The 20,872-nt window shown below is 46.9% G+C and overlaps 1 protein-coding gene across 2 annotated transcripts; it reads left to right on the top strand.

Moving 5' to 3' along the window:
• The first annotated feature begins 4,375 nt into the window (after positions 1 to 4,375).
• tob1a (transducer of ERBB2, 1a) lies at positions 4,376 to 13,275 on the top strand. Of its 2 annotated transcripts, none has more exons than XM_048555069.2 (2): positions 4,376 to 4,605; positions 9,494 to 13,275. In XM_048555069.2, exon 2 carries the CDS (start codon positions 9,666 to 9,668, stop codon positions 10,632 to 10,634), a length of 969 nt encoding a protein of 322 aa, XP_048411026.1. In that variant the 5' UTR covers positions 4,376 to 4,605; positions 9,494 to 9,665; the 3' UTR covers positions 10,635 to 13,275. The 2 variants fall into 2 exon arrangements, with proteins under 2 accessions (XP_048411026.1, XP_059509589.1); XM_059653606.1 differs by having other exon boundaries at positions 9,636 to 13,275.
• The last annotated feature ends 7,597 nt before the right edge of the window (positions 13,276 to 20,872 follow it).

Genomic DNA, 20,872 nt, shown 5'->3' on the forward strand with positions numbered 1-20,872 from the left:
AAGATTTTGCCCTCTTTTTCTGTACCCGCAATCCCCAGAGATATTAGTTTTTCTCTATCTGCTTGATCCCTTTATTAATTTAAAAGTCATTTAGATTACCCCTTACAATTCTAACCTCAATGAAGCATAAGCGATGCTTAGAAATCTACGCTTATAGTGTACGTCCTTAAACCTCAGTATCATTTTCCTGCATCTGTCCTGCATCCTCTCAAAGAATAAATATATCCTTCTGACATACAGTGTCCAGAGCTGAGCATAAATGGGATCTAACCAGAATCACTCTATCTCTCCTCGTCCCTCCGCAGTTGGAAAATATTGTAATTTATATTGCTCCAATCCAGACAGATGACCTCAGACTTCCCCATGTTGTGTTCCAGCTGAGTTAAACTGCCATCGTTTTTCTCACTTAGTCTGTCTACGGCCTTCACAACTTTCTGCTGCCATCCACACTGCTTGCTACTTCTTGTAAAGTCCAAAACTGGAAATGTAATTCTTCATTTCTTCATCCAAACTGGTTATATACGGTGAAAAATGGAAAACTGCTAATCAGAGAAGGTTTCCTTTAACCCTTCTGTCTATCTGCCTTTCCAAGCAATTATTAATCCACATCACAGGGTTACCTCCAATTCCATATGCTTCCAGTCTAATTAATTTGTAAAACATTATTAAATGCACTTGGACATTGATAAAAGACAGTGTCTGCATATACTCCCTGATTCACTATGCCAGTAACCTCCTCAAAAAATTCAACCAGTTCTGGTCGCCCTATTATAGGAAAGATGTGGATGCTTTGGAGAGAGTTCAGAGGAGGTTTACCAGGATGCTGCCTGGACTGGAGGGCTTATCTTATGAAGAGAGGTTGACTGAGCTCGGACTTTTTTCATTGGAGAAAAGGAGGAGGAGAGGGGATTTAATTGAGGTATACAAGATAATGAGAGGCATAGACAGAGATGATAGCCAGAGACTATTTCCCAGGGCAGAAATGGCTAACACGAGGGGTCATAGTTTTAAGCTGGTTGGAGGAAAGTATAGAGGGGTTGTCAGAGGCGGGTTCTTTACGTAGAGAGTTGTGAGAGCATGGAAAGCGTTGTCAGCAGCAGTTGTGGAAGCAAGGTCATTGGGGTCATTTAAGAGACTGCTGGACATGCATATGGTCACAGAAATTTGAGGGTGCATACATGAGGATCAATGGTCGGCACAACATCGTGGGCTGAAGGGCCTGTTCTGTGCTGTACTGTTCTATGTTCTATTAACTTGCGTTAGTCAAACACAACCTCACAAAATATTGTTGATTCTCTGATCAATTGATATTGATCCAAGACTCAATTATTCTGATCAATAAAAGGTAACCTCACCCTAATTAATGTTAACTTTACAAGTCTGTAGGTACCTGGTTTCCCTCTCTGTCATTTCTCAAATAAAGGAATGACATTTGCAATTTTCTGATCCAAAGACATAATCTAGACTTATGGAACATTACAAACTGCAACTTTCTCACTTTCTTCTTTAAACATCCTGAGGACCCAGAAAAGTGCCTTTCTTGGTTCTCATTATTCCCTCTAGATATTTAATCAGCTCAAAGTAAGTAAAAAATGAAATTATGCTAAAGGACCAACATTCACTTTTACTTCTCAATATATGTTTTTTAAAAACTTTTATCGTTAGCTTCGAGGAGTAGAGTTTTTGTATTTGCAAGTTTTTGTTTCATTCTCCTTTTTGCATTTGATTATTTGTTTGTGTAACTTTTTGGTTTTAATAGTCTTCGATCTGCTGGATTCATTTGAACACATGCTTATGTTGATATTTTAGTTTAGCTCGATGCTGTTTCGTAATTTATTAGTTGACCATTGTTGGTTAATATGACTTGTTGCTGTTTAGGGTTCTTCACTGGTTTGAATTGTACCAAATATGTGTTTAGATAATTACTATTGTTTGTCGTGTTAATAGTTCTATTACTAGACATTTTGTTTCTCATCCATTGAAGCTTGTTAATACTTAAAATGTAACAGCTCGAGATCCCTCTTTAAATTAAAGCATTTTCTCTTCATATGGTAATATAAAATAACGTTGATTTTGAATAGAATAAATGACAAGGAGATGTCAGTTGGTAGTTCATGATCAAATCTTGTCAACAGGAAGGAAAGAAATATTTGAGATAGTTTTGTTAATTTAAAGGTTAACTTTAAGGTGTAACAAGCAGCCAGCAAGACAAATGGCACATGAGGCTTAATTGCAAGGGATTAAAATATAAGGGTAAAAAAACAAGTCTTACTCCACTTAACGCAAGTGTAGACCCACCCTTGGAACTCTTGTCTTGTTTAAGAAACATTTAACTTGTCTAAGATGGATTGCAACAAAGGTGGGCAAGATTGATAGTTGGTATGAGAGGCCTTTCCTATGAGGAGAGATTCAGTGTAAAGTAGCCCATACTCTGAAGACTAAAGAATAAGATGTAATCTCAGTGAACTGTGTCACATTCTGAAAGTGCTTCACTCTAGATGCTAAGTTCCAGAGCGTGGAATCTGGGGGAACTGAAGCTAACGGGTAAGCTATTCAGGACTTAGATGCAGAGGAAATATTTCACCTAATGAGTTCTGGTAGCGTCGTCACTGAGAATATTCAACATGTCAATTAATAAATTTCTAAATATTAAAGATCTCAATGGATGCGAGGATAATGCAGGAAATGACATTGAGGTAAAATATCAATAATAAACTAATTCAAACACAGGCAAATGGGACTAGTTTGGTTTATGAAACAGGGTCTGCATGGATGAGTTGGGTCAAAGGGCCTGTTTTCACACTGTGTACCTTTAGGTCTCTGGAACATGACTCTCCTTTCTCTCTAATTGTAAGTAGCAGAGTATGCACTCTTGAATAGTTGTCATGGAACACACAATGTTGTACGGCTATAGGGGCTATTTTGGTGTTACCTTACTCTTGGGATTCCAGTTGCTAGTGAAGCCAGCAGTTTATAGCCCGTTCCCAATTCCCACTGGACTGAGTGCCTTACTGGGCTGTTTCAGAGGACAGCTAAGTGAAACACAGTGCTGTGCCCTGTTACCCAGCCCAGGTAAATGCAGGAGATTACATTCCCCAACGTACACTTGCGAACCAAATGGGTTTTTGTAACATTCTGGTAATTTCTTGATCAATATTGCCTGCAAAGCCATTGGTTCCGGGCGTTTACGCGGATTTAAATTCCCCCAAATGATTCTGTGGTGTTTTGACCCATCTCTGGAGTACATCAGTCTTGGCTATGGATCGTGAGTTCATTACCAATGCGTCCGGGGAGCACCGAGGGCCCCATTAGTGCACGTTTGCACAAGAGCAGCTTTGCAGGACAGGCAGGACACCCCTGAAGCTGCCAACTCAGCTGCGCCATTGCAGGAAAGATCAGTGCCACCCTGCTGTGCGCATGCTCCGCCACGGCCACGCCCGCCTCTTCTGATTGGATGCATCGGTCCAGGGTCTTGCGCTTGCGCACTGCCACCAGCTTTTGACTTTCAGCAGCGCCCTTGATCGGGAGCGCGCGGCTGCCCCGGTGCGAACCGCCTCAGCCAAACTCGCCGTCATTGCACCGAAATGTATATACCTGCATGTTGCAGTCCTGCTTTCCCCTCTCTACTGGACGATTACATGCTGACGCGCGCCCGGCCCGTGGGCAAGCGGTTTTGTTGTGACAGGAAACGCGCGCCCCCGTTCCTCACCAACCCCCGGCATCTTTCGTTGGGAGGTTAGAGCCAGGCACCGGCCCTAGATACCGGCGGCCAATCAGAATGCAATGCTCCCCACCGAATTCCCCGCCCCCCCACTGCCCGCTCCGACCAATCAGAGCACGGGGCATGATCAGCCGCCTGTATTTTTAGCCAGATACCAGTCACTCGGTATCCATGCGCACTCAGTGTTTATCACACACGAAGCCTATATGGACACTTTGTACCTTATGATTGTTATTTTGACGATTTCTATAATGTCAGCACTCACTAATAACGTGATTTAGATTTGCATCTCTTGGTCTTCTGGTTGAACTTTAACTGTAAACGAACTAGATCGTGTGGGGACTATTTACCAAAGCAACCATTTACGATTCTGAGGGACGCAATGATAGACATGTCTCTAGCTCAATCAAAACATTACTTTCAGAGCCCCGCCCTCCCGACCAAACGTTTAAATACCTCTGCGGCGAAAGAGGCGGGGACACGCTCGCGTTCGCCCAATCGAAACTGCGCACTGAGCCTAGGCCCCGCCTACTACCGGGACGTTATAATGATAAAGTAGTCCCGGGCATTCCCACTTCACGATGTGGCCCCGCCCCCTCCGTGCTGAGGGTCCGCGGAGGGAGCGAGGCTATAAATAGCGGTGCGCCGCGGGCCGATGGCAATGAGTTGTAAACGCTCCTGGCAGGTTGCGGGTTGTGTGCGGTGGAGGAGCGGCGCTGACCGCAACAAGAAGGAAATTACATAAAATATATGAACGTAATATATCACCTCAAAGAAAATACAAATTTTTTTACTAAAAGTTCAACAAAACAAAAACGCGACGGATTTCTCCCTCAGATTCTCCCTCATTGACTGTCCATTTAATCAGCGCCAGGAACAGCCGAGTAAGTACTAGAACCTTCTCCGCTCGCGGGCCGCACTCAGGGCGATAGATAGAGAGAGGCGACAGTGAGGCGGCTGCTACCGCAACAGGGCGGTTATCTCACTGCTGTTTAAAGTCTGCTCCTGGAGAGCGACGGTAACTGTTCCTGACGCCCCATTCTCTTTCCCCCCCCCCCCCGCTCTCTCTTCTCCCCCCCCCCGCTCTCTCTTCTTCCCCCCCCCCCGCTCTCTCTTCTTCTCCCCCCCCCCCGCTCTCTCTTCCCCCCCCCCCGCTCTCTCTTCCCCCCCCCCGCTCTCTCTTCCCCCCCCCCGCTCTCTCTTCTTCCCCCCCCCGCTCTCTCTTCTTCCCCCCCCCGCTCTCTCTTCTTCCCCCCCCCGCTCTCTCTTCCCCCCCCCCCGCTCTCTCTTCTTCCCCCCCCCGCTCTCTCTTCTTCCCCCCCCCCGCTCTCTCTTCTTCCCCCCCCCCGCTCTCTCTTCTTCCCCCCCCCGCTCTCTCTTCTTCCCCCCCCCCGCTCTCTCTTCCCCCCCCCCGCTCTCTCTTCCCCCCCCCCGCTCTCTCTTCTTCCCCCCCCCGCTCTCTCTTCTTCCCCCCCCCGCTCTCTCTTCTTCCCCCCCCCGCTCTCTCTTCCCCCCCCCCCGCTCTCTCTTCTTCCCCCCCCCGCTCTCTCTTCTTCCCCCCCCCCGCTCTCTCTTCTTCCCCCCCCCCGCTCTCTCTTCTTCCCCCCCCCCGCTCTCTCTTCTCCCCCCCCCCGCTCTCTCTTCCCCCCCCCCGCTCTCTCTTCCCCCCCCCCGCTCTCTCTTCTCCCCCCCCCCCGCTCTCTCTTCCCCCCCCCCCGCTCTCTCTTCCCCCCCCCCGCTCTCTCTTCCCCCCCCCCCGCTCTCTCTTCTCCCCCCCCCGCTCTCTCTTCCCCCCCCCCCGCTCTCTCTTCCCCCCCCCCGCTCTCTCTTCCCCCCCCCCGCTCTCTCTTCCCCCCCCCCCGCTCTCTCTTCCCCCCCCCCCGCTCTCTCTTCCCCCCCCCCCGCTCTCTCTTCTCCCCCCCCGCTCTCTCTTCTCCCCCCCCGCTCTCTCTTCTCCCCCCCCGCTCTCTCTTCTCCCCCCCCGCTCTCTCTTCTCCCCCCCCGCTCTCTCTTCTCCCCCCCCGCTCTCTCTTCTCCCCCCCCGCTCTCTCTTCTCCCCCCCGCTCTCTCTTCTCCCCCCCGCTCTCTCTTCTCCCCCCCCGCTCTCTCTTCTCCCCCCCCGCTCTCTCTTCTCCCCCCCGCTCTCTCTTCTCCCCCCCCGCTCTCTCTTCTCCCCCCCCGCTCTCTCTTCTCCCCCCCCGCTCTCTCTTCTCCCCCCCCGCTCTCTCTTCTCCCCCCCCGCTCTCTCTTCTCCCCCCCCGCTCTCTCTTCTCCCCCCCCGCTCTCTCTTCTCCCCCCCCGCTCTCTCTTCTCCCCCCCCGCTCTCTCTCCTCCCCCCCCCGCTCTCTCTCCTCCCCCCCCCCGCTCTCTCTCCTCCCCCCCCCCGCTCTCTCTCCTCCCCCCCCCCGCTCTCTCTCCTCCCCCCCCGCTCTCTCTCCTCCCCCCCCCCGCTCTCTCTCCTCCCCCCCCGCTCTCTCTCCTCCCCCCCCCGCTCTCTCTCCTCCCCCCCCGCTCTCTCTCCTCCCCCCCCCGCTCTCTCTCCTCCCCCCCCCGCTCTCTCTCCTCCCCCCCCCGCTCTCTCTCCTCCCCCCCCCGCTCTCTCTCCTCCCCCCCCGCTCTCTCTCCCCCCCCCCCGCTCTCTCTTCTCCCCCCCCCCCCGCTCTCTCTTCTCCCCCCCCCGCTCTCTCTTCTCCCCCCCCCCGCTCTCTCTTCTCCCCCCCCCGCTCTCTCTTCTCCCCCCCCCCGCTCTCTCTTCTCCCCCCCCCCGCTCTCTCTTCTCCCCCCCCCCGCTCTCTCTTCTCCCCCCCCCCCCGCTCTCTCTTCTCCCCCCCCCCCGCTCTCTCTTCTCCCCCCCCCCGCTCTCTCTTCTCCCCCCCCCCGCTCTCTCTTCTCCCCCCCCCGCTCTCTCTTCTCCCCCCCCCCGCTCTCTCTTCTCCCCCCCCCCCGCTCTCTCTTCTCCCCCCCCCCCGCTCTCTCTTCTCCCCCCCCCCCGCTCTCTCTTCTCCCCCCCCCCCGCTCTCTCTTCTCCCCTCCACCCACTTTAACCCTCCCACTCCCTTAAGACCCCCTCCTTAAGCCCTGCCCAAGCTGCCCCCACCCCCATCTCCTGAAAACCTGCAACGACCCCCCCGCCTCCTGCCCCCCCTCAAATGTCCCACCCCCCCACTCCGACTACTTCCCCCCCCCGACTACTTCCCCCCCTCTCCGACTACTCCCCCTCTCCGACTACTCCCCCTCTCCGACTACTCCCCCTCTCCGACTACTCCCCCTCTCCGACTACTCCCCCTCTCCGACTACTTCCCCCCCCCTCCGACTGCTTCCCCCCCCTCCGACTGCTTCCCCCCCCTCCGACTGCTTCCCCCCCCTCCGACTGCTTCCCCCCCCTCCGACTGCTTCCCCCCCCTCCGACTACTTCCCCCCCCTCCGACTACTTCCCCCCCCTCCGACTACTTCTCCCCCCCCTCCGACTACTTCTCCCCCCCCTCCGACTACTTCTCCCCCCCCCTCCGACTACTCCCCCCCCCTCCGACTACTCCCCCCCCCTCCGACTACTCCCCCCCCCTCCGACTACTCCCCCCCCCTCCGACTACTCCCCCCCCTCCGACTACCCCCCCCGACTACTCTCTTCCCCCCCCCCGACTACTCCCTTCCCCCCCCCCCCGACTACTCTCCTCCCCCCCCCCCCGACTACTCTCTTCCCCCCCCCCGACTACTCCCTTCCCCCCCCCCCCGACTACTCTCCTCCCCCCCCCCGACTACTCTCTTCCCCCCCCCCCGACTACTCTCTTCCCCCCCCCCCCCGGACTACTCTCTTCCCCCCCCCCCGACTACTCTCTTCCCCCCCCCCCCCCCGCCTACTCTCTTCCCCCCCCCCCCGACTACTCTCTTCCCCCCCCCCGACTACTCTCTTCCCCCCCCCCGACTACTCTCTTCCCCCCCCCCGACTACTCTCTTCCCCCCCCCCCCGACTACTCTCTTCCCCCCCCCCCCGACTACTCTCTTCCCCCCCCCGACTACTCTCTTCCCCCCCCCGACTACTCTCTTCCCCCCCCCCGACTACTCTCTTCCCCCTTCCCCGACTACTCTCTTCCCCCTTCCCCGACTACTCTCTTCCCCCCCCCCGACTACTCTCTTCCCCCCCCCCGACTACTCTCTTCCCCCCCCCCGACTACTCTCTTCCCCCCCCGACTACTCTCTTCCCCCCCCCCGACTACTCTCTTCCCCCCCCCGACTACTCTCTTCCCCCCTCCCCCCCAACCTCTGATCCGTCCCCTGCCTGCCCCCCGCCCCTCATCCAACTCTGCACGCCACCTGTTCCTCCTCAATTCCCGTCTCCTGACCTCTCCCCAAACTCCTGATCACCCCCACACCCTGCAATGCCCCCACAGCGTAGCTCTCCCCACTCTTACTGCTTCATTCCCTTCCCCCGCCCCGACCTCAATGCCCTCCCCTACTGTACCATCTCTGTCCTTTCTCTCCCCCACAAATCCTTCCTCCTCCCCCCCCGCCCCCAAATCCTTCAACCCGTCCTTCTCTCACCTCCATATGAATCCCATCCATTTGCCCATCTGACCTTTCAAAACAGCTGTTTCCCCATACCCTTGCCCTGATGGAATTCTCCACCCCTATTTTTCCTCTTTTCCCTCATTTACCTGCTGAGCTGTTTTTCTTCCTCACCCCCTTTACCCTGGCAAACTCCTCCCCCAGATCCATTCTATCCCTCGCCTGGCATTCACCCCCCTACCCACAATAATGCTTATGCAGTCACAAACTCACTCTCCAGGAGGAGCAGTCTTTCATCTTCCAGTAGACCGAGCAGCCTTCGTTAAAATGGAACAATGCTTAATTTGGTTTTTGCCCCCAGCCCTGACAAATGCCTGGTAAGCTTGCTCTCCCTTCCTGGCAATTAGTTATCTTTATTTCCCTTGCATTTGAAGGATGTAATCGCTCTCACTGTAGTTGGACTGGAAGGGTTAGAAATTCAGCTCCCTGCTGCGTGTGGCTCTTAAAAAACCTGTGTAAAGCTGGCGCAGTGCCTGATTTTATTGCATAGTTTTAAAGGCTGTCTGCCCCCTCCCTACTACTTGAAACCTCTTTATTTGATTCTGTAAATGCTGCGTTTGGGGCCTGCTTAGTGTTGACGTGAGTACTGCTCGCATTTCTGGCATGGCTACAGTTAATCAGGTCATTTGCATTCTGTCTGGTATTTGCAGTCGGTGACGTTCCTTCATTCTGTGCACTTTACAATTGAGTTTGACGTCACTGTGGGACCTGGAGCTGAAAAGAAGCTGCAATTTTCCAAATATAATCTCTCATCATGTTTAAAATTGTTCTATTTGTTTAAAGAAACCCCTATTTCCACCCCTTTGGATTTCATGGTTGTTTTAAGGATCTTATTTATTCCTGAGCAATGGTGCCCACTCTGCAGATTGCTGCCTTCAGATCTGTATTATGAATTCTAATGAACAGTTGGCTCAATTGCCCAATCTGTGACGTAGGTATTTGATTTTGAAGGTTGATTCCTTTTAAAAATCATCTCGTTGATTTGTAATTTTCAGTAGTGTTGCTTTAAAAGAATGTGATGCAAGAACTTTGGGTCCTTTTCAGTAGTTATAAACCTCTTAATTTACTGTTTAATGTGAGGAGCTACTTGAGATAAAACTGCAAAGCACAAACAATTCAAAATTTCTAATGAGAATGAAAGTGACATTGAAATAACACACTTGAAATGTTGCAATTTTTCTTATACCTTCTTGTTTTCCTCCTTTCAAGGAACAAACAGCAGTACTCACTTAAGGAAAACAGAAATTCACCTTAACCAGCACTTTTTAAGAAACCTGAGGCTTCTATCTGAGGCGATCTAAACACTTCCTTCAGGAGTTTAATATATATTTTCTTTTGGTTTGCAACACAGTTTACAACTCATTCTGGTGATTCAGCAGCTATGCAGCTTGAAATCCAAGTAGCGCTTAATTTTATCATCTCATATTTGTACAATAAACTCCCAAGGCGACGAGTTAACATTTTTGGAGAAGAATTAGAACAGCTTCTGAAGAAGAAATATGAAGGGCACTGGTATCCAGACAAGCCATACAGAGGATCTGGATACAGGTGTATACATGTAGGGGAAGCCATTGATCCTGTCATCGAGCAAGCTGCCAAAGAGAGTGGACTAGACATGAAAGATGTTCGTGACAACCTGCCTGAGGACTTGAGCGTCTGGATAGATCCCTTTGAGGTGTCATATCAGATTGGAGAGAAAGGGCCTGTCAAGGTGCTATATGTGGATGATAACAATGATACTGGGACTGATCTGGACAAAGAAATCAAAAACAGTTTCAACCCTGAGGCTCAGGTCTTTATGCCCATTTGTGACCCAACTGGGGGCTCATCTGTATCCAGCTCCCCATCCCCCCCATTTGGTCACTCTGCTGCCGTGAGCCCCACTTTCATGCCTCGTTCCGCCCAGCCTTTAACATTCACCACTGCCACTTTTGCTGCTACAAAGTTCGGCTCGACCAAAATGAAGAGCAGTGGCCGCAGTAAGGTCACTCGCGCATCCCCCACTAACCTTGGCTTGAACATGAATAACCTGCTGAAGCAGAAAACCATGTCAACATCCATGCACACACTCTATGGGCTTGGTGTGGGCAACCAGCAGCAACAGAAGACTTCAGCCCTTTCTCCCAATGCCAAGGAGTTTGTTTTCCCTGGCATCCAGGGGCAGGGTGGTACCAGTGCAATGTTCCCAGGGGACAGTCCCCTAAACCTCAGCCCTCTCCAGTATGGTAATGCCTTTGACATGTTTGCCTACGGAGGCCTCAATGAAAAATCTTTTGTCGATGGTCTGAATTTCAGCCTCAGTAACATGCAGTATTCTAACCAGCAGTTCCAACCTGTCATGGCTAATTAAAAAGGGGAAGAAAATTCTATACATATAAATATTAAGCCCCAATTGTAAAAGTTTAAACTTAACTGAACCCAAGGGTGTTTTCCCCCCCCTTAACTCCCTTGAGAACTTTTTTCTTTTTTATGGATGGTTTTGAAATGGGGGAAATAAGCTTGTAGTTTTGGCGCTTGGTTATTTAAGCATAAAAGTTTTTTGTTTTTGCCAACCAAGCACAAAAATGATTTTATATGGACTGTGTACCTTTTTAAAAATAAAAAAAAAACTTGTGGAGACAACCTCCTCAAACAGTATTTACACTTGGACAGGACATGGGCTGATTTAACAATTGGCACTAATAAAAGTGGGATTTCTGGTCTTTTGTAATTGTATAATTTAATTTAGTATGAAGTTTGTAAAATATCAGAGTATATATTGTTTCTACAACACGGTATTGCATTTATATCTTTTTACTACAGTGATCTGTGATGGCTGCAATAGCTTGCATTCTATTTTTTTTTACAAATCGTTGTAAAAAAAAAATCCATATTCAGGCATCAAACTACTCTTAAAGATTGTGTACAGGATATTCCTTAGTGATGGTGTTTAAAGTGTAGAAATTTCAGCTTTTTTTGGAAAAACATGAGAGTTGTATTTTCTGTTAAGAGTTTAAAAAAGTAAAAATAATTTTTTTTGCTATATATTATGGACAAATGTAATCGTAAATATTAATTTTGTACCTACCTTGTGCAATACTTGATAAAAACAGTATAACAAAGTATTTTGAGTCTGTGTCTTACCTGTTAAGAGGGACTAAGTTTATATTGATAAAAGTTTGTATTAAAATAATTTAAAAGTTACATGTCTTGGGGCATCCTTTCCTGTTTCATATTGTTGTAAAATCATTGGGTAAAACCAAATACAGGAGGTGAACACCTGAATATGTATAAATTCTTTAAATCTTAACTTTTTCACCCTAATTCTGCACCATTCCTAAAATAGTACTTGGTGATGCATCCTGATGTTTTTTAAAAATCTGATTTGTAAATTCAGCAGTCCAATATAAAACTCTGCAGAGAATCTCTACTGATTTTTCTAAGTTTTCCAAAAAAGTTGATTGTATTCTTGCTTACAAGCTTCTGAGATGATTGAATTGGAATTTTTCAAATGATCATGGATTTGATTATGTAAATACAAAAACTATTTGATCCATTGGGGATATTGAAATAAAGGGCGTATATCCATAATATTAAAATAATGTCCAGGAAATAAACTGCGACTTCCATGGGCTGGTAGCTAGCAAGAATTCTTCTTGAGAATGTCATGGACAGTTTATAATTTGAGAATAAGATTGCGACGTTTCTTTCGTGTCAGAGTATCTTATGAAATGATGGGTAAATGAACTTTCATATACAGATCAGCTATGATATTGAATGGGGAGGCATGCTTGAATTGAGTAGGCTTCCATTTTGATTCATTAGGTAATCCACATTTAATGTTTGGTCTTGATCAGTCTGGTGAATGATGCTGTTTTAATTCATTTGGATGTATGTCAGACGCCCTCTGCCAGTTGTCCCATTTCTTACGCCTTAATAGCATGATGTATAAATGAGGTGACAGTTGGTGAGAGTCATACAGGGTGGTGGATGTTTCCATATTTGAAGATATTGCAGGGTTTTTCTATGTAAAAACTGTTGAGTTGAAGCATAACTTTTCATGTCAATGGTAGCCTGTTAGGTGGAATGGGAAGAAGCAGCTACATGTGACTGCTTCATTTGTAAGCACCATTCCTTTGGCATTATGGATCATAATGTAAGTGGTTGAATAGTGAAGGGGGTAGACTGTGCTGTTGAGGTGTATTGCATCTTTGGCAGCTCCTTATTCACTGGAATTTGATCAGTGCGGGTGTCTTAACATCCCTTGGATTGGTCTTGCATTCTATGCATTTCCTTCTAAAGAGTTTTGTCTTGATCAGAAATAATGTGTAAAACAACTGTGGATGCTGGGGATCTGAAACAAATTTCCGCAGAAACTCAGCAGGTCTGGTAGCATCTGTGAAGAGAATAATATTTTGTTCAGTGATCCTTCAGAGCTTTCTAAAGAGGGGTCACTGAACTCAACTCAAGTCTGTTTTCTCTTTACAGAAATTGTATGTTTTCTAAAACCCAAAAAATGCCTGTTGGCGTGGTGGAGGAAAGTTTTTAAGAAAAATCTGACTGAACAATTTCGTGTAGATTTTTCAAACTGCTGTTTCTTGTGAAGTTTGCATCTCCAGAACCCCCACTACAATCATAATGCCCTAACTAGAGGAGTCCAGTCAATGTATTTTTACTGTTTGGAAAACTAATCACCATCTTTTACAAGTAATAGTGCCAATAAATGTGTTGTACTACATGGCAGTATTTGTTCTTGAGACTAGTCCAGGCAAATGAATTAACCATGAGTGGGTACGATGGAGTATGTTAAACTTCTCAGATTTTGTTAAATGGGTATCGTGTTTTTAAGTCTTCCATTGGGAAGTTTGTGTACTGTGGTCTTATTGAACTCTTCCACATTTTGTGCAAATGTGCTTTGCTCTGAGCCTTTGTCAAAGGTCTTGCTAGTGTTAACATTGTAACTGGCATCAGTTTATTTTATTTCCTGAATTAAATACATATGTTTAAAATTGCAGAGGCTCCATTTTGTTCCGTGAATAACAGGTTTCAGATTTTCAAAGTGGGGGAGGCAGAAAGTGGTAGAAATTGGGGGAAAATTCTTAACTAAATAATTCTGGTTACTGAACTAAGGGTTAGTGAATTATGGTTAACTGTGGTAAAATATTAATGTGAGGGAGAGGAGGATGATATAACAAGTAAAAGGTCACCTATAGTTAATCTACCTAAGGAGATCTAGAGAGTCTGTGGTATAGATTCTGTACTACATCTTGTCACCAAATGTGAGAAATTCTTCACTATAATTTAAGTACAGGTTGAAGTTAACTAGTCTTGAAAGTTCAGGGGTATAAACTGGACTCCCTTTTTGTTCCATTGAGAAACTGAAATAACAGATGAGATCACTAAATGAATTGGAAGGAAGGCAATACTGAAATGAAATGATTTGACACTTTCAAGCTTGGAATGTGGGAAAAGAAAACTCAAATTTACACAGTGCCTTATATACCACAAAACACCTAATTAAGTACATTTGAAGAAATGCAGCACTGACCAAGCTCCCATAAATAACAAAATGATCACGACCAGTTAGAGGTATAGGGCTAAAGGTTGAATATTGGCCAGGCTAGCAATGAGAACTCCTTTGCCCTTTGAATTATGCCATAATGTATCTTTTATCGACCTAACAGGACTCCTGTTTAAATGTTGGCAGGAATGTCACCTTTCCAGTGTAGTGGGTTGCACTGTAATGTCAGTCTGAATGTACGTACTTGAGTTTCTAAACTTGGATTTGAACCACGACCACCTGACATGGAGGCAGCAGCATTACCAACTAAATCGCTGATGAGATCTGGGGCAAAGGAGGGAGTGATGTGAGGGACTGCAGAATTGAGGTGCTGAATGTTTATTTCACCACCATTTGACATTTTCATTCTCAGGTTTTGTTTTTAAGTACCTGCTAGGTGAATTACAGGAAGGGATGTTGACAGGTGGGCTGTGAGTGATTTAATGGCATGTCACTGGTGAGTTACAGCTTCTTTGTGGTGATTCTTATAATACATATTACACTTCGATGACACTTTCTGCTTTCTCCCCAACCTGAAAAACCTTCATTGGAAAATGAGAAATAAGAACGGGAAGAGTTGGAAAATATCAGGTCTTGCAGCCTCAGTAAGGAGAGAAAGTTAACATTTGAAGTCAGATAACCCTTTTTTTGGAACATCTTCCTGTTTGAACGAGAATCTATTTTTAATTTTTTGCAAAATGACTTTTGGATGGCACGGTGGTTCAGTGGCTAACAATGCTGCCTAACAGCACCAGGGTCCCGGATCTGATTCCAGACTTGGGTGTCTGTGGAATTTGCATGTTCTCTGTGTCTGTGTGGGTTTATTCCGGGTGCTCTGGTTTCCTCCCACAGTCCAAAGATGTGCAGGTTGGGTAGATTGAGGTGCTAAATTGTCCATAATGTACAGAGATGTATCGGTTAGGTGAATTAGCCGCGGTAGTTGTGGAGCTACAGGGATAGGGTAGGGTGCTGAGTCAGTGTTGGGATGCTCTCCAGCGCTTCCACACACTAGGGATTCTATGGCTTTGTTACAAAAGATGTGTCTTGCTGTTAATGATTGAATGTGATTAGAACGTGAATGATGTAAATTTTCAGAATTGGATTTGAGTCAGAGCTGGAAAGGTAGAAATAGTTGTTGAACTGGACTTTAGGTTTGAATCTCGGGTCAAAACACATGGATATTAGTGAGGACAAAGAACATTACAGCGCAGGTTAGGCCCTTCGGCCCTCAATGTTGCACTGACTGTTGAAACCAATCTGAAGCCCGTCTAACCTACACTATTCCATTATCATCCATCTGTTTATCCAATGACCATTTAAATGCCCTTAAAGTTGGCGCGTCTACTACTGTTGCAGGCGTGGCATTCCACGCCCTTACTACTCTCTGAGGAAAGAATCTACCTCTGACTTATGTCCTATATCTATCAGCGCTCAGTTTAAAGCTATGTCCCCTCATATTAGCCATCGCCATCTGAGGAAAAAGAGTCTCACTGTCCACCTTATCTAATCCTCTGATCATCTATGTCTCTATTAAGTCACCTCTTAACCTTCTTCTCTCTAACGAAAACAGCCTCAAGTCCCTCAGCCGCCTTAACAACCCTATCAACCTGGGTGGCAACTTTCACGAATCTATGCACGTAGACACTGAGATCTCTCTGCTCATTCACACTACCAAGTATCTTACCATTAGCCCAGTACTCTGTATTCCTGTTACTCCTTCCAAAGTGAATCACCTCTCACCTTTCTGCATTAAACTCCATTTGCCGCCTCTCAACCCAGCTACGCAGCTTATCTATGTCTCTGCAACCTGCAACATCCTTCTGCACTATCCACACCCCACCAACTTTAGCATCATCTGCAAATTTACTAAACCATCCTTCTACACCCTCATCCAGGTCATTTATAAAAATGGCAAACAGCGGTGGCTCCAAAACACATCCTTGCGGTACACCGTTAGTAACTGAACTCCAGGATGAACATTTCCCATCAGCCACCACCCCCTCTCTTCTTACAGCTAGCCAATTTCCGATCCAAACTGCTAAATCTCCCTCAATCCCATGCCTCTGTATTTTCTGCAATAGCCCACCGTGGGGAACCTTATCAAATGTTTTACTGAAATCCATATACACTACATCAACAGCTTTACCCTCATCCACCTGTGTGGTCACCTTCTCAAAGAACTCAATAAGATTTGTGAGGCACGACCTACCCTTCACAAAACTGTTGACTATCCCTAATCAAATTATCAATGAAATTATTCCTTTCTACGTGATTATAGATCCTATCTCTTATAATCCTCTCTAACACTTTACCCACAACTGAAGTATGGCTCACTGGTCTATAATTATCAGGGTTGTCTCTACTCCCTTCTTGAAGAAGGGGACAACATTTGCTATTCTCCAGTCTTCTGGCACTATACTTGTAGACAATGATGACATAAAGATCAAAGCCAAAGGCTCTGCAATCTCCTCCCTAGCTTCCCAGAGAATCCTAGGATAGATCCCATCCAGCCCAGGGGACTTATCTATTTTCACACTCTCCAGAATTGCTAACACGTCCTCCTTATGAACCTCAATCCCATCTATCCTAATAGCCTGTATCTCAGTATTCTCCTTAAAAACATTGTCTTTTTCCTGTGTGAATACTGACGAAAAACATTCATTTAGCACCTCTCCTATCTCTTCAGACTCCACGCGCAACTTCCTACTACTGTCCGTGACTGGCCCTAATCTTACTCTAGTCATCTTTTGTTTCTGACATACCTATAGAAAGCTTTAGGGTTTTCCTTGATCCTACCTGCCAAAGACTTCTCATGTCCCCTTCCGGCTCTTCTTAGCTCTCTCTTTAGGTCCTTCCTGGCTAACTTGTAACTCTGAAGCGCCCTAACTGAGCCTTCACACCTCATCTTTACAGAAGCCTCCTTCTGCTTGATAAGAGATTCAACTTCTTTAGTAAACCACAGTTCCTTCACTCGACCACTTCCTCCCTGCCTGACAGGTACATACTTATCAAGGACACGCGGTAGCTGTTCCTTGAACAAGCTCCACACTTCAACTGCCACTGCAGTTTTCTTCCCCATCCTATGCATCCTAAATCTTGCCTAATTGCCTTTCCCCCAGCTATAACTCTTGCCCTGCAGTATGTATCTATCTCTTTGCATCACTAAAGTAAATGTAACCAATTGTGGTCACGATCACCAAAGGGCACACTCCCTCTAAACCTTGGCCTGGTTCATTACCCAGTACCAAATCCAATGTGGCCTCGCCTCTTGTTGGCCTGTCTATGTACTGTGTCAGGAAACCCTCCTGCACACATTGGACAAAAACTGACCCATCTAAAGTACACAAACTATAGCGTTTCCAGTCAATATTTGGAAAGTTAAAATCTCCCATAACAACTACCCTGTCACTTTTGCTCCTATCTAGAATCATCTTTGCAATCCTTTCCTCTACATTTCTGGAACTTCTCGGAGGCCTAAAGAAAACTCCCAACAGGGTGACCTCTCCTTCCCTGTTTCTAACCTCAGCCCATACTACCTCAGTAGACGAGTTCTCATCAAATGTCCTTTCTGCCACCATAATACTGTCCTTGACTAACAGTGCTGCACCTCCCTCTCTTTTACCACCTTCAATGATCATACTGAAACATCTAAACCCCAAAACCCGTAACAGCCATTCCTGTCCCTGCTGTATCCATGTCGCTGGGATAGATTATGAGAAACTGGGATAGGTTATGAGAAAGGGATGTGAAGCTCAAGGAAAATGCTGTCGATCTTGCTGATAGGCTTTAAAAACAAACCTGGTTCATTTGTAGACAACAAAATGTGAGGCTGGATGAACACAGCAGGCCAAGCAGCATCTCAGGAGCATAAAAGCTGATGTTTCGGGCCTAGACCCTTCATCAGAGGGTCTAGACCTCTCTGATGAAGGGTCTAGGCCCGAAACGTCAACTTTTATGCTCCTGAGATGCTGCTTGGCCTGCTGTGTTCATCCAGCCTCGCATTTTGTTGTCTTGGATTCTCCAGCATCTGCAGTTCCCATTATCTCTGGTTCATTTGTAACTTGGCACTGGATGCACTGTGTTAAATAGAGGGACGTGTGGAGTATAGGCTGGTAACCCCTTTGTTTGCAGATGAGGTCACGGAAAGAGCCCTAAATGAGGATTGGGGAGAGTTGAGGATGGAACCTAGCAGGGAAGTGCATTTTTGGCTAAAACTGGTGATGGTGGCACTGGCAGAGACCATCATTAGAAGACTCTGTTGAAGCACTTCAAGGAAATTATAGACCCAAAAGATTGCAAATTCTGGTAGGAGAAAGCTGCCTGGGTTTGTGTGGTGTTCAAGAACCTCTCCAATCAAAAAGATTAAATTTACTGTTTGTGAAGTCTTGTATCTTTTTCTGGCAGTGGTTAAACCATATTAACGAGTCATGTTACAGAACTGGGAGTGGGTATAAAATTAGAGTTTTCTGAAATGCACAGGCGCTTGCCCAGTAAGTAAAAATATGGCCAGCGTGTACAGTCAAAAGCAGATGTGAAACAGATTTCAAAATTCCTCATGTCTGGAATGGCCAAGGTAAAGTGTTTTCTAAAAGCACTTGGCCAGAGAGCAAGGATATATTCCCAACTCAACTCAGAGTCCCAGCTTTTCCAAGGAATTCTTAGCTCCCTGCATCCAAAATTCTAGTTTTCATCTGGAGTTCTGTGACACTAAAGAACCTCAGATCCAGGATAAGAGATTGTTGTTTTATCGTGTAGATTCCATGTCAAAGTGGCCTTCATACTTTAAAATGACAAAATGATGTGATGCTCCAGTCAAAAGGAATCTGCCTCACCTTCAGTCCGTGACATGAAGTCCGTTTGGTACCTTCAGCTAGTCAGATCTGTGTATGTAGTGTACAGTAACACTATTAAGCACACAACCCATACTCCATACTTCTGATATTATAGCCATATCATGTTGTTAATAAACATCAAGAGATCTGACTCAACAAAGTCTTGACTGTGGTACAGACTAACATGTATCATGCTGGCATTAAAAACTAGTATTGACATCTACTTAGTGGCACTAAGTAGACGCTAAAGACTGAAAAGGTGATAACAGCATGGTAGCTGTTAAAACGTTTTTCCCTGACAGTCATCCCTTAATCTGTCAGAGTTCAGAGCTCAAGCTACTGCTGCAATCAAAACTAAAGGCTACAAGCCTGTGTTGAAACACAGCGAGTTATGTCTCTCTTGGAAATAAAATAAACCGGAGAGTCTGCAGCTGAGCTGCTTTAAAACAAAATGGAACTTTAAGATGTACTGAAAAGATTGGTCCAACCTAAGAAAATATTCCTAGAACAAAACATCGATAAAACGCAACAAATTTTCCTAAATTTAAAATGCCTTACCCATGTCTACAGTGAAAAAGTTGATTCCTCCATTTCCTTTCTCTTAACAGCGCAAAAATTCAAGAAATACCTGTGAAGTAATTATTTCGGAGATAGTAGGAACTGCAGGTGCTGCAGAATCTGAGATAACAAGGTGTGGAGCTGGATGAACACAGCAGGCCAAGCAGCATCAGAGGAGCAGGAAAGCTGACGTTTCGGGCCTTGACCCTTCTTTTGAAGAAAGGTCTAGACCCGAAACGTCAGCTTTCCTGCCTCTCTGATGCTGCTTGGCCTGCTGTGTTCATCCAGCTCCACATTATGTTATCTGTGAAGTAATCATGGCTTTCTTGACATAAGTCTGCACCTTCTAATTGGGCAGCGGCCCAATCAATGGGTGAATGGAGTTTGACTTGGAGAAATGTGAGGTATTGAACCTTGGTAAAACTTATACAGGACTACACAGTTAGTGGTAGAGCTCTCGGGAGTGTTGTTGATCAGGCAGATCTCGGGGTTCAGGCCTATAGTTCTTGAAAGTTGCATCACTAGTGGTTAAGAAGGTGTTTAGCATACTAGGTCTGGAGGGACATGGTCCAAGTTCAGGCAGGTGGGCCGACCTCAGATTGGGAAACTTGGTTGGATGAAAGCATCTGTTTCCGTGCTATGTGAGTTTATGATAGGTTGGATAGGTAGGTAGAGACTTTTTTTTCACTGGAAGGTAGAAGGTTGAGCAGTGATCTAGTAGAGGTTTATAAAATCATTAGGAGCATAGATAAGGTGAATAGCTAAGGTCTTTCCCCTACGGTCAGGGAGTTCAAAACTAGGAGACATATTTTTAAGGTGAGAGGAGAAAGATTTAAATGAGACCTGAGAGGTAACTTTTTCATAGACAGTGGTTCGTAAGTGGAATGAACTGCCAGAGGAGGTGGTCGATGTAGGTACAGTTACAATGTTTAAAAGGCATTTGGATAGGTACATGAAAACGAAAGGTTTAAAGGGGTATGGGCCAAATGCAGGGAAATTAGACTAGTTTAGTTTGATCAGTGTTGATGAGTCAGACCAATGATTTTGATTCCATGCTGTATGATGGCAAGATGGCAGCAGAGTAAGATGCTCCAGTTGGAACTCCTCTACTCACAAGTTCCTTTTTCCTTTTCCTTTCTTTTCTCTTTCTCTCTCAATCTCCCCTTTACAGTATTCCCCCGCACCCCCACCCCCAACGCCCCAACATTTAACTTTGATTATTTAACCTGAAGGAAAGGAGTCACGTCGGTGACCGAGCAGGATCTGAGCGCGTGGGCCATGTGCTGCAGTGGCAGTGGAGTGAGCGCGGTCCAGAGCAACGTTGGTGGGTCAGACATGGGTCAGAGCAAACCAGGAGGTGCCGGGTCCCCAGAGTGACGGAGGGGTCAAGGACGCACGTCCTAGACCAGTGGAGGAGACACGTGCCCACAGCGATGGTGAGACGACGGTGATACCGTGTACCCAGAGAAACACTCAGATCGTGTACCCAGAGCGACGGTGAGACTGTGTACCCAGAGTGATGGTGAGGCCGTGTATCCAGAGCGACGGTGAGACTGTGCACCCAGAGTGACAGTGAGACCGTGTACCCAGAGCGACGGTGAGGCCGTGTACCCAGAGCGACGGTGAAGCCGTGTACCCAGAGCGACAGTGAGACCATGT

The sequence above is a fragment of the Stegostoma tigrinum genome, chromosome 22 (assembly GCF_030684315.1).
Source record: "Stegostoma tigrinum isolate sSteTig4 chromosome 22, sSteTig4.hap1, whole genome shotgun sequence".
In the NCBI taxonomy this organism is placed as follows: Eukaryota; Metazoa; Chordata; class Chondrichthyes; order Orectolobiformes; family Stegostomatidae; genus Stegostoma; species Stegostoma tigrinum.

Bases quoted from the DNA above. Each gene is read 5' to 3' on its own strand.
- tob1a (XM_048555069.2), top strand. From the start codon at position 9,666: ATGCAGCTTGAAATCCAAGTAGCGCTTAATTTTATCATCTCATATTTG.